Source organism: Palaemon carinicauda, unplaced genomic scaffold, assembly GCF_036898095.1.
Source record: "Palaemon carinicauda isolate YSFRI2023 unplaced genomic scaffold, ASM3689809v2 scaffold187, whole genome shotgun sequence".
Classification (NCBI taxonomy): Eukaryota; Metazoa; Arthropoda; class Malacostraca; order Decapoda; family Palaemonidae; genus Palaemon; species Palaemon carinicauda.
In genome coordinates, this window is record NW_027169447.1 from 71,641 (window position 1) to 95,062 (window position 23,422).

The window sequence follows — 23,422 nt, forward strand, 5'->3', positions numbered from 1 at the left end:
GACTCAGCAGTATGAAGCTTCATCTGTGGTGGAAATGTGGGAGGTTGGGCTGTGGCACCCTAGCAGTACCAGCTGAACTCGGCTGAGTCCCTGGTTAGGCTGGAGGAACGTAGAGAGTAGAGGTCCCCTTTTTGTTTTGTTTCTTGTTGTTGTCGGCTACCCCCCAAAATTGGGGGAAGTGCCTTTGGTATATGTATGTATGTATTCATTATTTTATTCACTGTCCTGACTTATTAGATTCAATACCCTCAGGATGGTCAACTCTGATTCTGTCTCCTCTGCTTCCGCTAGAGTGGGGCCTGAGTCTGGCGTAGCTGGATCGATTTCTTTTATCTTTACCTTTACCTTTCGCCGACAAAAGTTTGTATCCACGTAAGAACAAATAGACTTTCCTTCATACTAAAACAGAAGTAAAATAGATATATATCACTGGGTATTATTCTTCTATTTATACAAATTTCCCTTCATACAAAAACACAATCACAAAACGAGGAAAATTCCTTCCATACAAAAACAACATGATGATGACATTTCTCTTGACCTAATCATCCTTTATAAAAACATAAACAAGGAAAACTCTTACTTCTTCCTACAAAATGTAGCAATTCTCACCTGGTAATACCACTCTTTTTCAGAGTCCCTGGGCATGTCGGGGGCAGCTTCTATCACATTGGTCTGCGTCGGCATTATTGCTCTGCTGACGTGCAGGTGGGCGAGGGTCAGAAGGTCGGCTAAGATACGGACCCCACCCGCTTCGACAACTTCTCGGACGTTTGCTTTCTCTAATATCAGCTGTGGAGGAGTAGTGGTTTTAGTTTAAATCATTCTTAAAAGATGTTTATTAATTCTATTATTCAAGATTCATCCTGGTATGGATCAAGCTTATCTATAACCATTTTCCTAAAATTTCCTCAGTTTTTCTGATTGAATTGGATTGAGTTATTTCATTTAGGTCAGAGGTAAGGAACTGCGACAGATGAGGTCGTTGAGAACCATAATAAATATCTAAATGATGTTCAATAAATAAAATCTGTTTAAAAACATTGCTTAATAAAGCGTATTTACAGAATATAACATTCACAATTTTCTAAAATAAAGAAATTGGAAAAAAAAATCTTTCATCAAAAATACAAAATCCCTCTCCTAAAATATCAGTGACAGATTTACCCTCAGTTTATGTCAGATGCTTTGAATACTGCAGCATTATCTTCTGTCCTTTTTACTGAAAACTACAGTACTACTGTAAATGTTGCCAATAATTAGCCAGTCCTATCAATCTTTGCAATAGAATCCCTCATAGATGAATCATTTATACTGTAGAAAAAATAAGGCTGACCTGGATATAACATGAAAGGCAAGTCTCTTTTTTTTTCATATTAACACCAAGAACAGGACAGTAAGCAATTCCTAAAAAACATTATTTAATATTTACCAAGAAGTCATGTGCCACTGTTCATTCCTTGACGGAAAGTTTCAACTAAAAATGAACAAATTAAATAAAATTTTTGGCAAGACAAATGTCAAACCCCTTTATTCAGGCTTGAAGGAGATGGTGGTAGGTGAGCGACCAAGTAGATGAAGTCCCCTTCCTGCCTTAACTTCAATTCTCACTCAATTTTTAGTTGCTGTTTTTAAAAGTTGCGGTTACTTTGCGCGGTGACGTTTCTACTATCTATTTTCCTTTGCGATTTCAGTACTTTCTGGGCAGTACGAGCAGTGGGATGAAATCCATACCTATTGACGTTTCACCTGATGTAACCAGTCTCAACCACACACAAAAAATAGATCAAGTAAAGATTTGTACCGTTTACAGACAAAACAGTAAATGAACAATACGCGATATGAAACGTTAAATACTCTGAACGAACAAGATAAAACAACAGTGGAAGTCCTGTAGAGAGTGGGGTTCCCCTGCTGTATGGAACCAGAAAAGCAGCCATCAAAGTAAAGTAAGTAAAGTAATATTATAAAGAACTTACCTTGTTCAAGAAGAGTAGCAATCTGTCCCTCTCCAGCTTGTCGCAAGTGCGTGACAACATGGTAACTATGTATTTCGTGTCGTTGAACTGACCAACCTCCTTGTGGTGCAACCCATACACGAGCGCCATGGCCTGGAGACACAGGCACTTCATGGCCACTTTTGGAGTAAGGAGGAATCTATGGTAGAGGTCATTGAAGAACTCGTACCTGAAATATTAATCGTTCAATAAATAACTGAGATACTTTTAGTTTTATTTTGTGAATATGATGATACTCAAAGATACCGATTAACAATTTCAAACTTGAATACGAACGAAAATGTTCCACGGTACAAAGGAAATGCTTGTTCTACACTTACGACTTTCTGATCGGCGAGTCTTCCTGCGACGCTGTGCTCTCCTGCTCTAACAATATCCTAAGGTAGTAATCCCCAATCTTAATCTCATCTTTTAAAGAGGGATAGGACACCTTGAAAATAGACATACAAATATTTACTGTTGATATTTCCATAAAATCATCAGCGTGTATGTGTTTGTACTTAACAAATACAAAAGACTGGAGTGATATTTCCATAAAATTATTAGCATGTATGTGTTTGTACTTAACAAATACAAAAGATTAGAGGGAAATATACAGTTATCCCTTTTACCCCGAAAAGGACGTACTAATACGTTTCACAAAACTCATCCCTTTACCCCCATGGATGAACTGTACTGGTACGTTTCACAAAACTCATCCCTTTACCCCCAATGGACGTACTGATACGTTTCACAAAACTCATCCCTTTACCCCCATGGAGGAACTGTACTGGTACGTTTCACAAAACTCATCCCTTTACCCCCATGGATGTACCAGTACGTCCTTGCAAAAAAACTGCTATTTACATTTTTTTTTTTTGCATATTTTTGATAATTTTTTGAGAAACTTCAGGCATTTTACAAGAGAATGAGACCAACCTGACCTCTCTATGACAAAAATTAAGGCTGTTAGAGCAATTTTTAAAAAAAATATACTGCAAAATGTGCTTGAAAAAAAACCCCTTGGGGTTAAGGGTTGGAAAGTTCCAAATAGCCTAGGGGTAAAAGGGTTATGTGTATTGTATTACAACAAACAATTTTTTTAAGACTTTACATGTGCATATTCTTTAATGCCTTCATGAACAATGGTAACGATTCCAGATTCAATATTCCAAATTAACAAACTCCAAAGCAATGATGGAATACTGTACCTCAAACTCGTGATGATTCCAAGCTATGACAACCGACGACCTGATGTCCCTATCTTCGTTGAAGGCTCTCATATCCGATTCCAAGGCCACTCGCAACTCCTCTCTCGTCTGTTGGAGTAAAAATGTTTTCCTTAATCTTTCGATAAAGGTTTAGAGAGTAAAGAATAACTTTCATTATCATCTTGAACATATTTTTCTCTTTTTAATGGAAGTTAGGTATAATCCAGCACTATCAATTCATCTAAATCTTCCATCTCTCTCATGTTAGCAGCTTCTATCCATCGCTTAAACCATTATCGTACTTTATAAGTGTAATCCAGGAAAGTCTCTATCTCTTGTACCTTACTGTCTGTCTTTACCCTCTGAGGATGCAATTACATTCTACTGCAATTTTCAGTTTCTATAATTATTCTTTGTTATTCCACTGAAACGTTAACACGAGTAGGTCGACACATGGTGCATCGCTCCCTCACCAAAACTCATGAGCCTGATAGTCATTTTCTCAAGGGGATCTCCAGAGGGTTAACTCATACAATATCCAAGTCTTTATCAACTAATCTCCACCCTGGAAACCTTTTGTCTTTTTGGGAATGGGAAGATTTATATAATTTGGTCTATATAGTCAAAGTGCTGGGGACCTGAGACATACAATAACAAGGTGCATCCAGGGAGACGCCCACTGCTGCACAACAAGGTAAAAATAGGAAGAGGTTGGACCACAAAATGGAAGAAAGGAATGGAGATAAAGGTGGCTAAAACGTGAGTACTTATCCCTTCTTTCTAACACTTCCATACAAATTGTTACTCAACAGTTCTCTGCAAATCTTAATCCATACATTATCCTTCAAGGTAGCCACATGAATTTCATTCAACAATTTACAAATCTTTCAAATGAATGATTGGAAAGAAAAGATATAAGCAAACTACAATAATTTCCTTTTCAACCCATATTAAATAAATTATATAAACACTGCTTTACAGACACTTAACCCCGGGTGTATTCTACATTAGGATTTCTACTCCCTTCAACCCTAATGGACATATTTCCACTTTTTATTTCTTTTATAATTTATTTATGCACATGAAAATTTTACAAAATATGTAAAATTATATATCAATGGAAAGGAAATTTATCCGGCTATACGATAAAATTAGTTTTCAAATTCCTAGAACTAGAAGGTTTAATAATAACTTGAGTCAAATAAGATATCCCTAAAATGATCCATGGGCTTGAGTGATGAATTTCTTTGTGTGGAGGTGTTGGGAATATTGTAGATGGGATAATGGAAATTAGATTGTGTTACAAATAAGGAAGCAACTGAGAGATGAGGTATTTGGAGGCTGGAAGTACAGTATATAATACAATAGATGAGAAGAACAATCTGTGAACACTGAAAAGGTTACCAACAAGGATTCGATCCAGAGAAGTTATTACTATTATTACTACCACTAGCCAAGCTACAATCCTAGCTGGAAAAGCAGGATGCTATACACCCAAGGGCTCCAACAAAGAAAATAGCCCAATGAAAAAAGTTAATGAAACGGATAGAACAGTGTGCCCAAGTGTACTCTCAAGCAAGAGAACTCTACCCCATGTCAGTGAAAGGCCATGGTACAGAGGCTATGGCACTACTCAAGACTAGAGAACAATGGTCTGATTTTGGAGTGTCTTTCTCATAGAAGAGCTGCTTATCATAGCTAAAGTCTCTCTTCTACCCTTACCAAGAGGAAAGTAGCCAGTGAACAATTACATAGCAGTAGTTAACCCCTTGTGCAAAGAAGAATTGTTTGGTATTCCCAGTTTTGTTACGTGTGAGGACAAAGGAGAATATGGAAAGAATAGGCCAGACTATTCGGTGTACGTGTAGGCAACGCCAAAATAAGCCGTAACTAGAGAGGGGGATCCAATGTAGTACTGTCTGGCCAGTCAAAGGACAACATAACTCTCTAATGGTAGTATATCAACGGGTGGCTGGTGCCCTAGCCAACCTACTACCTGAAGTCTCTCTTCTACCATACTAAGGGGAAAGTAACCACTGAATTATTACCTTGTAGTTCCAAATGAGATTTGGAAGAGCATGATCTCTGTTGAAGTGGTAGTAGAACAAAGGCCAATTTGCCGTGATCTTCAACTTCTCGCGTCTCTTCCGTAACACCAGCGGCCTTTCTCGGAACTTTTCCTCCGCGCTCTTCTCCCTCTTCATCCGAGATCGCCAGTGCTGCAAGGCAAACTGGAAAAAAATGATTGATTGGATTAAAAATATAGTAAACATTACGAGATTCGTTATTATCAAACCCACTCACAAAGAAAATAGGTTGAAGGTCCAAGTTGAAATGTTTTCTTAGTATATGATATCCAACTAAAGTATTTTGAAAATTGGTTAATATTCAATCAGTATTTAGGAGATAATATAGTACTTTTAACTTATTTATAAAATCAATTACAAAAAAATTACCTTGAATGTTCAAAATAAGAGATGAAAACCATCAAGTTTTCTTGTACAGTAGTTTCAGAATGAAAAGAAAAGATTATAAAATATATTCAACAAATGTTCAGTCTGAAAAGTGAATGAAAATATGTTTCAGTCTTGAAATAACAGACCGTAACACCTCTTCTTAAGGCAAACTTAACGGACTTATATGCAGTATTTGCCGGGTTATACATAAAGAATTTTTTTTAGTTGTGGGATATCTTGAATGTTCATGAATACACTTGACTATAAAGTCTTTATTATTTATCAGAGGGTGAATGACAACATACTCATTAATAGCTTTGATTGCTTTTCCTGTCTTTCAATTACAATAATGACTTTTTCAAAGACTAATGGTATGAAATTTATCTGTCAAAACTTGAAACGTGTTCGATGACACTTTACGCTGACTTTTAATAGGAAAACTAATGGCTTCTCCATGTCAACTGGAATATATCTTGATGCTATTTTGCAGGATGATGATAGGGAAAGGGAGAGGGAAAGGGAGAGGGGAGGGAGAGGGAGAGAAAGTGGGAGAGGGAGAGACTGCCTAACAGGAATTTGAATAGATTCTTAAATCAAAGCCACTCTAGGTGCAAGCCACTCTTGCTATCTCAAATCACTCACAAACTCAATTACTAAAACACTTTAATTTCTTCAAGCATTAATTCAGTTACCGATCGAACTATGAAAATATCCAACAAATAACTCCTCTCAGATTATCATTCTTTTGAAAAACTTTTCCCAATTCTATTCCCTATAGAATTTCCACATCATGCAGACTACACTTAAAACCAAGCGAAGGCTATACGTCACACCACGACATTTACTACCGAGATTCACTTACCCAGTCCTTGAAAAGCAAGAGGCAAAAGAAAAAAACAATATGTATATACAGGTTTCATCAGACAAAGCATGCAACAACAGTGGCTGAAATTAGGATGTTTATTACATAAAATGTACAGGATGTATGCTCACTATTATATCCGCTCCCAATTTCGACCGATTTGCAATTTGCTTATGTAGAAGGCAGAGACTTTATATCTATCAACAGCCATTTATAAAACATTATGGGGAAAAATCTAAATGAGGTTGAATTCTATTAACCCTTTTACGACCAAGGTAAGGTTAAATTTCGAGCACATTTTGCTATATATCTTTTTTAAATTGCTCTAACAGCCTTAATTTTCATCATAGAGAGGTAAGGTTGGTTTCATTCTTTTCGAAAATGCCTGAAGTTTCTCATAAAGTTATCAAAAATATGCAAAAAAAAAATTGTAAATAGCAGTTTTTTGCAAGGACGTACCGGTAAGTCCATTGGGCGTGAAAGGGTTAATACGTACAATTTTGATATGGAACTGAAGCTTGTGTTACATTACGATTATTAGAACTTCGTTTATTGCCCTTTTACCCCCAGGCTATTTGAAACTTTCCAACCCTTAACCCCCAGGGGTCTTTTTTTTCAAGCACATTTTGCTATATATCTTTTTTAAATTGCTCTAACAGCCTTAATTTTTGTCATAGAGAGGTCAGGTTGGTCTCATTCTTTTGGAAAATGCCTGAAGTTTCTCATAAAGTTATAAAAAATATGCAAAAAAGTAAATAGCAGTTTTTTGCAAGGACGTACCAGTACGTCCCATGGGGGTAAAGGGATGAGTTCTGTGAAACGTACCAGTACGTCCTTTGGGGGTAAAAGGGTTAACATATTGGTGACACAAACACGACAGTATACAGGTCTTCGAATTGCAAACATTCTTAGATACAAATACAATTCCAACTAAAATCATAAATTTTGGATGTTATATCAAAGTTCATGATGAAATATTGTAATAAAATATCATGTAATTTAATACAGTAAGCTGTATTGTAATAAAATAATATGTAATTTAATGCAGTAAATAAGACTACATTTGCAATATGAAACGCGACTATTTCTTAACTTTAACTGCTGAAAATCATGGACATGAGTTAGGTTAACCCTACCCTAAGCCAAAATTTAATAAAATTCAACAAAATTCAACTTAAAAACCTATTAAATCTGTAAGTTAAGGACTTTCTGTATACTGTAGATGTAAAATTCTAAAGGTGTTTAACTCTATACTCAATTTTCTTTAATGAGGCGCATTTGCACGGACTCGAAGCGGTCCCCTTTTAGCTCGGAAAAGTTTCCTGCTATGCGATTGGTTAGAATTATCTTGTCCAACCAATCAGCGATCCGGAAACTTTTCCGAGCAAAAAAGGCATCTATGCGAGTCGGTGCAAATCTGCCTCACTAAAAAGAATTGACTATAGTATCATACTACTTACTATATTCATAGGATAAACGTTCTAATTACCTGTTATTAATATTCATCAACAAGGGTAGAAGATCAAAGAATAATTTAATTATATATATAAGGTATGGGAAGGGTTACGTGTATTTCAAAATATGGACAGTACGATTGTGTTAACTAGTGAAATTCATCAAGCCATGAGCGATGCTTTTAAACTCAAGGCTCACTTATTATAAGTCACCAAGGATTTTTCTAAACCAACCTAATCCATATAAGACAGAGGAGAAAGCCAAAAAGGGGTGGATAGATGGGAGTGAGTAAGAGACTGAGAAAAAGGGGACTTGATGCCTGGTAATGGTGTGCTGTTTGTGTGAAGGCAAGATGTGTTCATGGTGAGTCTTTGGTGCAAAGTAGGTGTATAAAGTAGCTAGTTAATGCCACCATTAACATTTAAATCTTAAGAGTTTAGAGAAAGGTAAAGAAATGTTATTTTTATTAATAAAATAAATTTTTGAAAATACTTACCCGGTGATCATATAGCTGCAACTCTGTTGCTCGACAGAAAAACCTACGGTCAAAATACGCCAGCGATCGCTATGCAGGTGGGGGTGTACATCAACAGCGCCATCTGTCGAGCAGGTACTTAGTACTCCAAGCAAACAAAGAACCAATTTTCTCCTCGGTCCACTGGGTCTCTATTGGGGAGGAAGGGAGGTTCCTTTAATATATGATCACCGGGTAAGTATATTCAAAAATTTATTTTATTAATAAAAATAACATTTTTCAATATTAAACTTAGCCGGTGATCATATAGCTGATTCACACCCAGGGGGGTGGGTAGAGACCAGCATTACATCTTTACATTATTATGAGCTAAGTATTTTGTATTTCATTTTAGCAGTTATTCAAAATAACAAACATAAAATAAATAAGTACCTGGTAAGGAAGTCGACTTGAACAATTACTCTGCCTTTTTAAGTACGTCTTCCTTACGGAGCCTCGCGATCCTCTTAGGATGCTGAGCGACCCCTAGGATCTGAAGTATCAAGGGTTGCAACCCATACAACAGGACCTCATCAAAACCTCTAATCTAGGCGCTTCTCAAGAAATGACTTTGACCACCCGCCAAATCAAGTAGGATGCGAAAGGCTTCTTAGCCTTCCGGACAACCCAAAAACAATAATAAAACATTTCAAGAGAAAGATTAAAAAGGTTATGGAATTAGGGAATTGTAGTGGTTGAGCCCTCACCCACTACTGCACTCGTTGCTACGAATGGTCCCAGAGTGTAGCAGTTCTCGTAAAGAGACTGGACATTCTTAAGATAAAAAGACGCGAACACTGATTTGCTTTTCCAATAGGTTGCGTCGATTATACTTTGCAGAGATCTATTTTGTTTAAAGGCCACGGAAGTTGCGACAGCTCTAACTTCGTGTGTCCTTACCTTCAGCAAAGCTTGGTCTTCCTCATTCAGATGGGAATGAGCTTCTCGTATTAACAGTCTGATAAAATAGGATAAAGCATTCTTTGACATAGGCAAAGATGGATTCTTAACTGAACACCATAAAGCTTCAGACGGGCCTCGTAAAGGTTTTTAAATAGAACTTAAGAGCTCTTACAGGACATAAGACTCTTTCTAGTTCATTTCCAACCATACGATAAGTTTGGAATATCGAACGATATTGGTCAAGGCCGAGAAGGCAGCTCGTGTTTGGCTAGAAAACCAAGTTGTAGAACATGTAGCCGTTTCGGATGAGAATCCGATGTTCTTGCTGAAGGAATGAATCTCACTGACTCTTTTAGCTGTGGCTAAGCATATCAGGAAAAGAGTCTTAAAGGTGAGATCTTTCAGGGAGGCTGATTGTAGCGGTTCGAACCTGTCTGACATAAGGAATCTTAGTACCACGTCTAAATTCCAACCAGGTGTAACCAAACGACGCTCCTTCGTGGTCTCAAAAGACTTAAGGAGGTCCTGTAGATCTTTATTGTTGGAAAGATCTAAGCCTCTGTGACGGAAGACTGATGCCAACATGCTTCTGTAACCCTTGATAGTGGGAGCTGAAAGAGATCGTTCTTTCCTCAGATATAAGAGAAAGTCAGCTATTTGAGTTACAGAGGTACTGGTCGAGGATACGGATACTGACTTGCACCAGTTTCGGAAGATTTCCCACTTCGATTGGTAGACTCTAAGGGTGGATGTTCTCCTTGCTCTAGCAATCGCTCTGGTTGCCTCCTTCGAAAAGCCTCTAGCTCTCGAGAGTCTTTCGATAGTCTGAAGGCAGTCAGACGAAGAGCGTGGAGGCCTTGGTGTACCTTCTTTACGCGTGGCTGACGTAGAAGGTCCACCCTTAGGGGAAGTGTTCTGGGAACGTCTACTAGCCATCGAAGTACCTCGGTGAGCCATTCTCTCGCGGGCCAGAGGGAAGCAACTAGCGTCAACCTTGTCCCTTCGTGAGAGGCGAACTTCTGCAGTACCTTGTTGACAATCTTGAACGGAGGGAATGCATATAGATCTAGATGTGACCAATCTAGTAGAAAGGCATCTATATGAACTGCTGCTGGGTCCGGGATTGGTGAGCAAAATATTGGGAGACTCTTGGTCATCGAGGTTGCGATGAGATCTATGGTTGGCTGGCCCCAGGTGGCCCAAAATCTCTTGCATACATCCTTGTGGAGGGTCCATTCTGTTGGAATTATTTGTCCCTTCCGACTGAGACAATCTGCCATGACATTCAAGTTGCCTTGGATGAACCTCATTACTAGTGATATGTCTAGACCTTTTGACCAGGTGAGGAGGTCCCTTGCGATCTCGTACCATGTCAGAGAGTAGGTCCCTCCTTGCTTGGAGATGTACGCCAAAGCCGTGGTGTTGTCCGAGTTCACCTCCACCACTTTGCCTTGAAGGAGAGACCTGAAGCTTTTCCAGGTCAGACGTACTGCCAGTAGCTCCTTGCAGTTGAAATGCATTGTCCTTTGACTCGAGTTCCATAATCCCGAGCATTCCCTACCGTCTAATGTCGCACCCCAGCCTACGTCCGATGCGTCCGAGAAGAGAACGTGGTTGGGAGTCTGAACAGTCAGGGGAAGACCCTCTCTAAGGTTGATATAGTCCTTTCACCAAATCAGACAAGACTTTATCTTTCCGGAAACCGGGATCGAGACCGCTTCTAGCGTCTTGTCCTTTTTCCAGTGAAAAGCTAGATGGTATAGAAGAGGACGGAGGTGTAGTCTTCCTAGTGACACAAATTGATCCACGGATGACAGTGTCCCTACCAAACTCATCCACAGCCTGACTGGGCAGCGTTCCTTCTTCAGCATCTTCTGGATGGATAGCAGGGCTGGGGGTTGATCGTCTTGTTCAGCAACGTCCTCATCAGAGGGTTCCTCATCCGAAACTGATGAGGAAACGGCAACGGAGTGGGCAACGTCTGACTCGCTGAATCCGGTCGCACTGGTGGATGCGTGACGGAGCCGGACGCAATATCATGGCACTGCTGCACAGTCTGTGAACTGTCAACAACCATGGGTGCGCGAAGAAGTACAGCGTCAACCCGAAACTGTCTAGACTGTCTGGGTTGTGCAGTCAACACCCTACCGGGTTGCTGAGGTTGACGCACTGCGTCACAACAAGTCACCTCTGCTGGTTGTTGAACGTCTTCCTAGTGACACACTGAACGTCAACAACCACCTCCGAGCGTCGCTAACGTCAACGTGCGACTGGCAACCCACACTGGGTCGCATCGGTGGAGGAACCACCTCAACTGGCAGACGCGAGTAGGTTACCTCAGCGTCAACAGGGCGCACAACCGACCGGTTGGAAGGTTGTTGGCCTGAAGGTTCTTCTCCGCATTTAAGTCCTCTATCAAGGACACAAGCTTGGACTGCATGTCTTGCAGCAAAGCCCATTTAGGGTCTACGGGAGCAGGTGTGGCAACAGACGGGGTTAGCGACTGAGGCGGAACCATTTACCCTCCCTGGAAGCCTTGTTATATGTGACATAATAGTACAGCAAAACTTCAAAGGCTCGACAAAAGTTGAGAAGTTGACCTGTAAACAACTTGGAGCGTCTCCTGGCTAGGCGCCAGGGCGAGTCTACCAGAATTGAGAAGTCTATCTGGGCAGAGGCATGAACTCCCAAGCCGAGAACTTCTCTCGTGTCCTATCAGACTCTCGCTCTATAAGCCAGTTTAAAAGAAGGGAAATCAAAGGCTGTATCCCTAAAACTCCTCCTGGTGCAAAAACCAGTCGCCTAGCCAACGTAACGCTCTCTAGGAGAGCGAGAGAGCACTAGCTTAACAACAACGGCTTCGAAGTAGCTAGGCCTAGTGTAAGTTCTGACGTTTAGGCGAACGAGGAGCAGCAGTTACAAGATCCGGACGAAGATCCTTAAAAAATCACAGGATTTAATTAACGTCCATAGGAGGCTAAGCAGCTTAAGGCTCCTCTCCAAATGACAGAGTCCTCCAAGGAATATCAGTAGGAGGGAGAACAGCACTTTGTCATCTACAGGAACCTTGTCCGATAAAAGCTAGGTTATCTTAGTGAGTCTCTCACTGGTGCATTAGTAGCAGACCAGAAGGCAACGTCATGTAACTGCTTGACAGTCTGTGAACTGTCAACAACTGAACTGTTAACCACAACAGGTGCGTGAGGACATACAGCACTGGTGCATTAGTAGCAGACCAGAAGGCAACGTCATGTAACTGCTTGACAGTCTGTGAACTGTCAACAACTGAACTGTCAACCACAACAGGTGCGTGATGCATTGTCAACCTTCTCCGCACGAAAGTCCCGCATCAATGACGTTAACTGAGACTGCATGGTCTGCAGCACAGACCACTTAGGGTCTACAGGAGCAGGTCCGGCAACAGACGGTGTGACTGCCTGATGCGGTACCGCTTTGCCTCTCTTAGGAGGTGAGCAGTCGTCGGAAGACTGCAGCGAGTCCGAACTGACCCAGTGGCTACAACTGGGCCGTTGGACTTGCGCGGAAGGGACCGACTTGCGCTTAATAAGCTGCGAGACCTTGGTCCATGGTTTCTTACGAGAAACCTCTTCCGCAGACGAGAAATAAATGGGCTCTCTCGTCTTTGTGTGGGTGGGGCGATCTTGGGTAGATACGCCCGAAACCACGGAGGGAAACGTCTGTTCGTTGATCAAGGCCTGACGAACCCATAAGTCGTTCGACATTACTTCTCCCCTGGGCTTGGGAGCTTGCAAGAGGTCCCGGACTAGGTGAACGACAGGCACGAACAGACGAACCCTCGGACGCAACACTGTAACACTTTGCGCATATCACTTTATCACTTCGATTTTCTGTTTTGCACTTATTACACTGAAATCGAAACTTTTACTGATTTCTACCTGAAACACGCAATTCTACCCTTCATTAAAAGGTAGTAATTGCGAAATCAGTCGTATAATGCAGCTATTAATACTAGCAAAAAACAGAAAACATATATAAAGATAAAAAATTCAGTGGCTGGGAAAGAGACTAAACACTCGTTCAAATAAACTACGTTTACAATCTCTCACCGCACATAGCCTGGGGACAAGAATAAAACCCTAGAAACGTTTTACCTTCTTCCCCGTACAGCGACTAGGGAGGAGAGTAACACGAGAACAACGTTACCCGCTTGAACGGAACGTTTTCTCTCCTCTCTCTCCCTCCGTCTCTATCTCTCTCTCTCTTTCTCTCTTGATTTCGCACCTAAGAGAAGAGCCCAATTATATTTCGTCAAAAAAACATGTTATTTGACTAAAGGAAAAAACTGAAAGGTTTTTCAATTAAAAAGTTCCTTTAAAATAGAATTTAAAACATTTAAGCTAAGAAAGAATGAACAAAACGTCAGAATCGATTTACTCTTACTGCAAAGTGAAACCGTGATACACTCTCTCTCTATCGTAACGATAGAGCGCATGTTGAACGTCCTGAACGTCAACAACTGCGTAGTCTAAAAAACTAAACGTTAGTTCAACTTTGAAAACAGTACGAAGACTATCAAAGAAATTCTTTCATAAAACATTAAATTTAAAAAAATTTTAAATTCTTTAAATACGATATAACGGGCTCAACGTTGATTAACTTCGGTTCCAAGTTAGGACCGCCTACTATCAGGAAAGGTCGCATATAAACAAAACATAAAAATTTATTTTTATATGTTTATAGTAAATGGAAAGTTAATCGAAGAGGCCTAATAATGGCGGAGAGATATAAAATATATAGATCTATAACGTGTTAAGCAAAATTACTAAAAACCTAAACAAACTTCCGTCTAAGGGAAGGGTCGGCCATTTAAAAGTGAAAGAGAGTCCATACTCTCTTTGTCACCATAATTAAATCTATCCAAAACGAGTTCAAGTTTTGAGATGAAGATAAAACCCCTGCATAGCGAAAGCTCAAAACTAGAATAGTGTACTTCACCAAATAGTTGTGAAAACAAATCCAGTTAGTAACAGCATATTAGTAGGTCTTGCCGGTAGCCCGACAGAAAGAAAATTGGTTCTTTGTTTGCTTGGAGTACTAAGTACCTGCTCGACAGATGGCGCTGTTGATGTACACCCCCACCTGCATAGCGATCGCTGGCGTATTTTGACCGTAGGTTTTTCTGTCGAGCAACAGAGTTGCAGCTATATGATCACCGGCTAAGTTTAATATTGAAAAATTATATAGACTTTTACGTTCCCCAAAAAATTTTAAGACACTTTTTTTGCTTGACTTTATATATGATTTTTTTAAAGGGGTCTCTGTTAATTCTGATTGTGTTTGCTGGCCAACTCAAAATATCAATAGTAATAGGCACTATTAAATTAATTATAAAGAAATACAATTAAAAAAGTATATACTGGGTGAATTTAATTGTTAGTAAACCTATCAAATTAAAAGCCTTTCAATCTCTGCACAAGAATAAGGAGGCCGTTTTCTATAAAAACAAAAAAAACAAAAACCGAAAACTATTTTCTATAAAAAACGAAAAACGTAAACTACAGTATAGCAAACAGCAAAAGAGAGAACTTGGCCATAGCAAGGACACCGAGCGTCGCCAATATACCATCACCGAACCTCTTCAAATTATACAAAATTCATCCCACAAAAACAGAGGTACTTACATCGACGTGCTTCTCCAAGTACGCCTCGTAGTAGGCCTCCACGTGCTTGGCTCCGGTTTGCAAGTGTCTTTCCACAGCTTCAATTTTCTGTACAATCAAAGTAGGAGAATCTGACTTAACTCACAACACACAGATATCCACATGAAAACAAAAGAGTAGTGAAAAGCTCACAAATAAAATTGGACGTTGACTTGTGACATATATGAATCAAGACATGCATTCGTAAAATGTCAATGAGATTTTCTATTTCATTATGTTAACTAGAGGGCGCTCGGCAGAGCGCAGACCTCCGCCGCGGCAGCTTATTTCTCAACCTTTCGCTTACCTTGACCTAAACATGTATTACTTGGCATGAATTTTCATACACGCAAATATGAACCAAGTTTGAAGTCTGTGACAATGATGTCCAAACTTATGGCTGATTACGTGAATTGGACATTTTGCTTGACAGTGACCTTTACCTTTGACCTTGACCTTCCAAAATTTAATAATTTCCAGCTTTTTACATAACAGTTAATCCCTGCAAGTTTCATTACTCTATGATTAACATTATGGCCAGGAAGCTGTTCAAAAACAAACACAAAAACAGAGGGTAAAACATAACCTCCTTCCAACTTTGTTGGCATAGGTAATGAGATATATATTGGGTTCATTTATTTCTCTGAGGTATTAATAGCTATATCCCTGTATAAATATTTCTCCCTGTACTTATTACCGGTATGAATCATGTAAGTTTTGTACAGCCTCAAAGAATACCTTCATATCTTGCTCTCTTGCTTGAGGGTACAATCGGGCACGCTATTCTATCTAATTTCTCTTCCTCTTGTTTTGTTAAAGTTTTTATAGTTATATAGGAAATATTTATTCTAATGTTACAGTTCTTAAAATATCCTATTTTTCATTGTTTCCTTTCCTAACTGGGCTATTTTCCCTAATGGGACCCCTGGGCTTATAGCATCCTGCTTTTCCAACTAGGGTTGTAGCTTAGCAAGTAATAATAATGTTACAAAACTTTAATGAGATCCAATATTAAAAGTTTCCATCTTAGTAACTTTGCAGTAAGCTTCTAAATAATTTTTGGATGAAATCATTACTGTATGCATGGCTAACCCACACACATTTACTAGCAAATAAATGCAAGAAAAAAAATTTCTATAAATTTCTATGCCTTAAGAAATTAACTATCCTTCACTTATATCTCAATGAATGTATAGACTAAATATCAAGGGATGCAATTCCTTTAGAAGACTACCTAAATATGTTTTCTAACTTAATTTTCTTTTTATATAAAAAGACCACTTCTACAGAAATGTCCAATTTTTACCAATAAAGAATACAAGATACTATATTACTAACGATGATTGGTGATTCAAATGGCAAATAAAGTTATCTAGGTACTGAAATTCTCCTGTGAAAACTGAAAAATCCTACCTGAAAGGCTGGTTAAATTGGCATTTAGCTTCTCGAGAATATACAAAAGCTAACAGTGGAAATATTTGAAAGTAGCCCCCGATGGTTTAGCAAAACATGAATGATTTTCTTTTCTGACCCTTTGATAATATTCTATATAGAATAGTGGAAGGAAATATTTAAGTTGTTTGAATTTTTACTGTAAAATCAAGTCAACGGGGCCTTCGAGCTGTCATGCCAAGAATGTATCAAATGATGCTAAAGCAAGGGTCCCACATGGAAACACACTCATTAAGACAGACTTTACATGAAACCCGTAAAATGACTAAGAATTATAGAATGTTAGTTCAGGCCCATTCTTTAGGGACAACATTGTGAGATACATTTTCTCTTTTCTCAATAAGAGAGATTGATTGATTGATTGATTTAAAGTTTTCAGGCATCCTGACATCTCAATAAGAGAGAGGCCACTCACTAAGAGACCTCGAGCTGGAAAGCCAGATGACTTCACTCGACAATGCCAACTTACTTTTTGCAGTTAAGATCTACTCTAGAAACAGCCTCTTTAAATAAATTTTCCCGCTTTTGAAGTTTATATACTATGCTGTCTCTGAGCAAAATAGATTAAATTATCAACTAATAATTGCCAAATGAAGAACTAAGGAGTCTGGAACTACTTCAACAAGTGCAACAATTGTCATGTCAAAGGTTTATCATCATTGCTGTCTCAATATCAGATCATCTACGCTTAAAAGACAGACATAAATTGTGCATTTAAATCTTTTTCATACTATTTCATTCATAAATTCTCAACTAAGATGCATGGATATAATTTCTACCATTCGATGCAATCTCAAAACTATTTTCCCACCTTTAGAAAACCTTCAAAGGTATGTACACGACTGGTAAAGCAATGAATGCTGTGAATACTACATCTAACATTATCTAACGCTGTAGCGATAACTTATCTACAGCTCAAAATAAACATTACCTAAAATATCAAAGCAAATTAGAACCTATATTGTGGACTACATAATTATCTAGGGTCTCCAGGCTAGGTATGCAGGTTGAAAGACTATGGAAAACATAATGAAACATAAAATCTCTCTTGTGCTACAGTAATACGAGTATATAACGTGAGGAGCAATCAAATTTAGAAAATATATGTACAGTAAACATACATGCATAAAATGTACTGAGAATAAATAGTTTTCTAATATAGTTTTAGAGGGTAAATTAAAGTAAAAAGTTTTGACTAACCGCAAAACAAAATATTATAGAAACCAAATCTGAAAGATATTTAATCAGAACTTAAAAGATAACTTAATCTTAGAATAGAAAGTTTGTACAATAAAAATATTCTTTGCATACTATCCCACACAAAATACAAAATACAATATTTGAAAATATATATCACAAAAGAAATAGATTATGAAATGTTACAGAATTCTGTACTAAACCACCAAACTAAACCAAACTCGACCAAAGGAAAACTATATTTAAAAAGTTAAGTCTTGATGTGGATGATTCGGATTTTCAAGTCTTGAAACGGATTTCGACGTAGGAAAAATCTATTTTTGGGCTCAAGCCATGTCGTCCTGATGGAAGTTCCCTTCGGCAGCTTCCTATAATATTTCTGTGAGTGATATTACAAGAGAATTACCGTCAGGTATAACAGGGTTCTAACCCCTGGAATGACTATCCGAAGATATCGTGTATAATCAGGGACGTATCCCAAGATAACCATAGATATCTCTGCACCCCCAATAGACTTTACCTCAGTCTAATCAGCTAAGGGGAAGGATAAGTGAGGAGCCGTTACATATCCTACAGAATCTGCAGAGTAAATCTCGCAATAAACTAAAACTTAGATGTAAGGTAGGCGGTCAACTCAAGCCTTGTTTGTGCAACTCTGTATATGAATTACTTAGTAAACAATAAAAATAATAATAAACTGTATAAAGCTTAAATATCACAAATTTTTAAGACACATTTTTCCTTACTATACAAACTCTTATCTTTTAGTAGGAGAATAATTTCAGCAAAGCTGGAAAATCAGCTGTTATGTTCATAACGACATCAGGAGAACCCCCGGTCCCACTGCTAGCTAACTGAGAGGCCTTTGACGTTAACCTACAACTTACACAGTGGATGAGGTGCGGGGCATGACTTCAAGGTTTGTACAGTTAGGAAAAATACAAATTACTTAAAAAATTTGTGATTTGTGTTCTTATGTACATAAACTTCTTGTTTGCATCATACTCAACTCCTCTTCCTCTTCTTTCCAATCATTGTCCCTAAACTAAGAGGTTGATTGCCTGATGTGTCCTCTCTAATACCTTTGGCAATACTCTTCTCTCCATATCATCCTTCACCTTATCTCCCCATCTAATTCTCTGCCTCCATCTTGATCTTCATTCCCTATCAGGTGCCTCCCTAGCCTTTCTTACTCCCTCCCCACCATCTATCATCAACACATGCCCACACCATCTCAGTTGTGACATTCTAATCACCTCTGTAATCTTTACTACGCCTGCCATTTTTATTTCATCATTTTCCAATCTTTCAAGTGTGACATTTAAAATGAGTATTGTATCTATTGGGAAAAGCAGCCAAGTGGTGGAAATATCCTGACAAGAGGGAATGCAGATAACTGTTGTATTCAAGCAGTAGGCTATAAAGAAGCTGGGACGAAATCCACCAAAAACGAGGCAGCAAAATTTAAATTCTGGCAGAGTGGCAGTGAGATAAGAGAGCAGGCAAGGCTTCTTCCACATATAATTGAACCACAGAAATAGAAAACCAACAGGCCAACACAGCGACATAATTCCACAATAATTGCCACCGCAAACCAGAAGTTGGTTTTAAAAGCAGCTCATGAATGGCAGAGACAAGGGACAGTGACACTGCCCTAGCTAGAAGGACGATGCTCTTGAGACTTACCATATAAACATTTGACCAGCAGCCAAGACCCTCTCCACCCATGCTAGAACCAAGGAGAGCCAGCAACGGCTGCTGATGACTAAGCAGGCAGAACTATAGGCTCCCCTAAACCCACTACTGTATCCCTAACTCACAAGGATGGTGAGGTTATAGACACTACAAGAAACTTTCGACTTGAGTGGGACTCGAACCACAGTCCGGGAGAATGCTACGCAAGGAGGTTTTCAATAGGCGACCATAAGGTTGCTACCGTGAACCCTTATTAGAAATTATAATTCCAAATTGTAAAGGTCATATGTTTGTATAAAAACAATCAACACTAAATATTTGACTCAACAGTCTATATAATCTATTCTATTTACCAAGGCACTTCCCCCAATTTTGGGTGGTAGCCGTCATCATAAAAAAGGAACAAAAGGGAACCTTTCCTCTCTCTGCTTCTCCCAGCCTGACGAGGGATTCAGCAGAGTTTGGCTGGTACTGCTAGGGTGCCACAACCCACCCTCCCCCGTTATCCACCACAAATGAAGTTTCATACGTTGAATCCCCTACTGCTGCTACCTCTGTGGTTACCAAGGCGACCAGAGGAAGCAGGAGGATTGATAAGACTCGACTCAATCGATTAAGTCTGTATGAGCTACAATAAAATGTTAAGAGAGATCACTAACTTGTAAAACCAATGAACAAGAGCAGAGATAAATGGGACAACTCGACATATCATTTTGAGAAATAACCCTGACCTCCTTTCAAGTAAACCACTGAATGTTCCATAAAGAATATAATGAATAATCTATCATTAACATTAAACCAAATGAAAAATGAAGAACTAATCAAGAAATATACCCAGACCTCATTCATTACCTTTCCATGCACAATGCCCCGAGGTCCTTTAATAACAGCGAATGTATTAACCGCCAAGGACATACCGTACTCGTACTTTCAATACCAATCATGCTCTTGATAACATATAATACTTGCCTGCTCAGAAGAAATCTCTTAAGCATTTACAGCATTTAGGTGAACAGATTTACAACAAATAAAAGCCATAGCAGCATGAAACAAGTCCTGGAATGGATCAGAGAAAAAGAAACGATCACTGAATACTTTGCTTACGTCCATATGTTTCTCTACGAGACTTTCAACTTTCTTCACCGATGTCTTGTAAGCTCTGTCGAGACTTTCAAGGACCTGGTTTTTCCTGTTCTTCTCTTCGTTCTCTTCCGCCATTTTCATGTTGTCCCGCATGTTGAGGCGATCGATGTCGTCGACTGGCACGGTCTCTTTGCTTTCCAGGACGGTTAATAATCCTGGTGGCTGAGGAGTTGGAGGAGAGAAATTGTATCATTAAATTTAGTGTACAATATACGAAAGGTTTAAATAAATTACAAAAGCAATATGTAATAATGTAAAATCTAGATATAAATGAAAAAATTTGTATTCATGAAAATACTACCATAACTTTCCAGCAGGGTAAATAAATAAAAAAAACCTCAGTATTATATACAAAATATTTACGTACACAAACAATTCCTTAAAGAAATTAATTTTCACTATTCAGTGTAAAAATTTGTTTGCAAATTTTAAGCATCGATTTCTATTGGGAACTGCATAGGTTTGATTTTGATTCTTCAGTGGCAACGAGGCATTTATATCAGCTTTAATATTTTTGGACTGGATTTATGAATTTAGGCTCTATAACCTGGTGCTGAAGCCCGGGAGACTATTCAGCCCCAAAGTGCAACTACGGGAAATCTCAACAGTTCCACTATGAAGTAAATGTTAGAAGAGAGGAAGTGGGAATGAGAGTAAAGTAAAAGGATATGAGGCAAGTTCAGCTTGGGGCCGAAGGATTGCTGTAAAGATCTCAAAGTTAATGCCTACAGTGTAAGCGTGAGGTAAACTGATAGCACTACACACTCCTACTACGGAGTTACTATCATTCCCATGAACCTCCATTGATGTTCATATTCTCTCTCGAAGCTTGGGTTATATTGATGTTTACCCCCAACTAAAAATTTCTCGTTTTCTTTCCCTTCAATATGCCTAGGTCCTCAGCAAAGTACTGACACAATCGAGTGGATAATGACGATAACCATGACATTGATATGCACACACCTGCTTTCGTATTTTAGTCTACGCCTTCTCCTGGCCTGCAAATGTCCATATCCATATACCAAAGGCACTTCCCCCAATTTTGGGGGGTAGCCGACATCAACAAGAAACAAAACAAAAAAGGGGACCTCTACTCTCTACGTTCCTCCAGCCTAACCAGGGACTCAGCCGAGTTCAGCTGGTACTGCTAGGGTGCCACAGCCCAACCTCCCACATTTCCACCACAGATGAAGCTTCATACTGCTGAGTCCCCTACTGCTGCTACTACTACTGCAAATGTACATGTACTGAATTTCTTCTGAGACACAACTCACGAAATGGGGAAAGTTTACATGTTGGGACTGGAAGCCACTAGGTACATGTACTGGATTTCTACTACGACTCACAAAAAACGTAAGGTTTACATGTTACATGTTGGGACTGGAAGCCGCAAGGAGCCAAGTTTTACCTTTGAGGGACAAGGGGGAAACAATTCTCTTCCTAACTCAACTATTTTTCATCCATTCATTTCTAGCATTACCGTGCACACACAAACTCCAAAAGGGTGTATATGAACAGAAAGTATCTACAACTCCCATGTCACTTGACACCTAACGAGCACAGTCCCCTTCATCTAGTCAAAAGGATTTGGCCTTAAGCTGCCCTTGGAGTTACAGGCTCTGGATCCTAAAACATTTCTGTTACATAATAGTAATTTAGAGGTTTCTTTTACATACAATAACAATAAATTTAGAGTCCTCTGTTACATGCAATAAATTAGAGACCTCTGTTACATAACAATAAATTAGAGTCCTCTGTTACATAACAATAAATTAGAGTCCTCTGTTACATAACAATAAATTAGAGTTCTCTGTTACATAACAATAAGTTTAGAGTCCTCTTTTACATAACAATAAATTTAGAGTCCAAAAATACAAAAGCATCATAAATATTAGCTACAGGTGCAGAAAAAGAAAATCAAACCCATACTTACTACTGTTCTCGACAAGAGATCTATCGCCGACTGATTTTCTGCCGACCAGAGGGAAACCAAGTGACGAGAGAGCTGGCGATGCGTGAGAAGCCGGCCGTCGGAGGTCTGAGTATAAAGGGCCGTGTAAAGGTGCCTCGGTAACGCTCCTTCCGTCAGGGCCAGAAGTTGCATCCGTTCCGGTATGTCCCCCTCGCCTTCTTCGATGACTGCTTTCATAACTAAGCCAGCACCCTGTAAAGGATAGAATTACATTACATTATTCAAAGGGCAGAAGTTTAATTGAGAATTACAACATTACATTATTGAAAGACCAGAAGTTTAAAATGTTATTTTTATTAATAAAATAAATTTTTGAATATACTTACCCGATAATCATGTAGCTGTCAACTCCGTTGCCCGACAGAATTCTATGGAGGGATACGCCAGCTATCACAATACTAGAAGGGGGTGTATTTACCAGCGCCACCTGTGGCCAGGTACTCAAGTACTTCTTGTTGACACCTCCTCAATTATTCCTCGGTCCACTGGTTCTCTATGGGGAGGAAGGGAGGGTCGATTAAATCATGATTATCGGGTAAGTATATTCAAAAATTTATTTTATTAATAAAAATAACATTTTTCAATATTAAACTTACCCGATAATCATGTAGCTGATTCACACCCAGGGGGGTGGGTGAAAAACCAGTGTACAAGACTAAAGGATAGCTAAGTATCCCGTATTTCATATAATCAGTTATCCACAATAACAATGAAATAATAAGTACCTGGTAAGGAAGTCGACTTGAACCGTTACTCTGCCTTTAATAAGATCGTCTTCCTTACTGACCGCAGCGTTCCTCTTGGGAGGCTGAATCAACTCAAAGGTGCTAAAGTATACAGGGCTGCAACCCATACTAAAGGACCTCATCACAACCTTTAACCTT

At 39.0% G+C, this 23,422-nt stretch overlaps 1 protein-coding gene across 1 annotated transcript in view; it reads right to left on the bottom strand.

Annotated features, from left to right (window-relative positions):
- LOC137635869 (dnaJ homolog subfamily C member 13-like) overlaps positions 1-23,422 on the bottom strand; it is a 113,449-nt gene that overhangs the window by 61,351 nt on the left and 28,676 nt on the right. Inside the window, exons 12-19 of the mRNA XM_068368302.1 lie at positions 22,500-22,730; positions 20,528-20,728; positions 15,062-15,148; positions 5,257-5,439; positions 3,209-3,316; positions 2,339-2,448; positions 1,980-2,187; positions 613-792 (exon numbers count right to left, since the gene is read on the bottom strand). Coding sequence (XP_068224403.1) covers positions 613-792; positions 1,980-2,187; positions 2,339-2,448; positions 3,209-3,316; positions 5,257-5,439; positions 15,062-15,148; positions 20,528-20,728; positions 22,500-22,730 — 1,308 coding nt within the window. The remainder of the gene's footprint in view (positions 1-612; positions 793-1,979; positions 2,188-2,338; positions 2,449-3,208; positions 3,317-5,256; positions 5,440-15,061; positions 15,149-20,527; positions 20,729-22,499; positions 22,731-23,422) is intronic.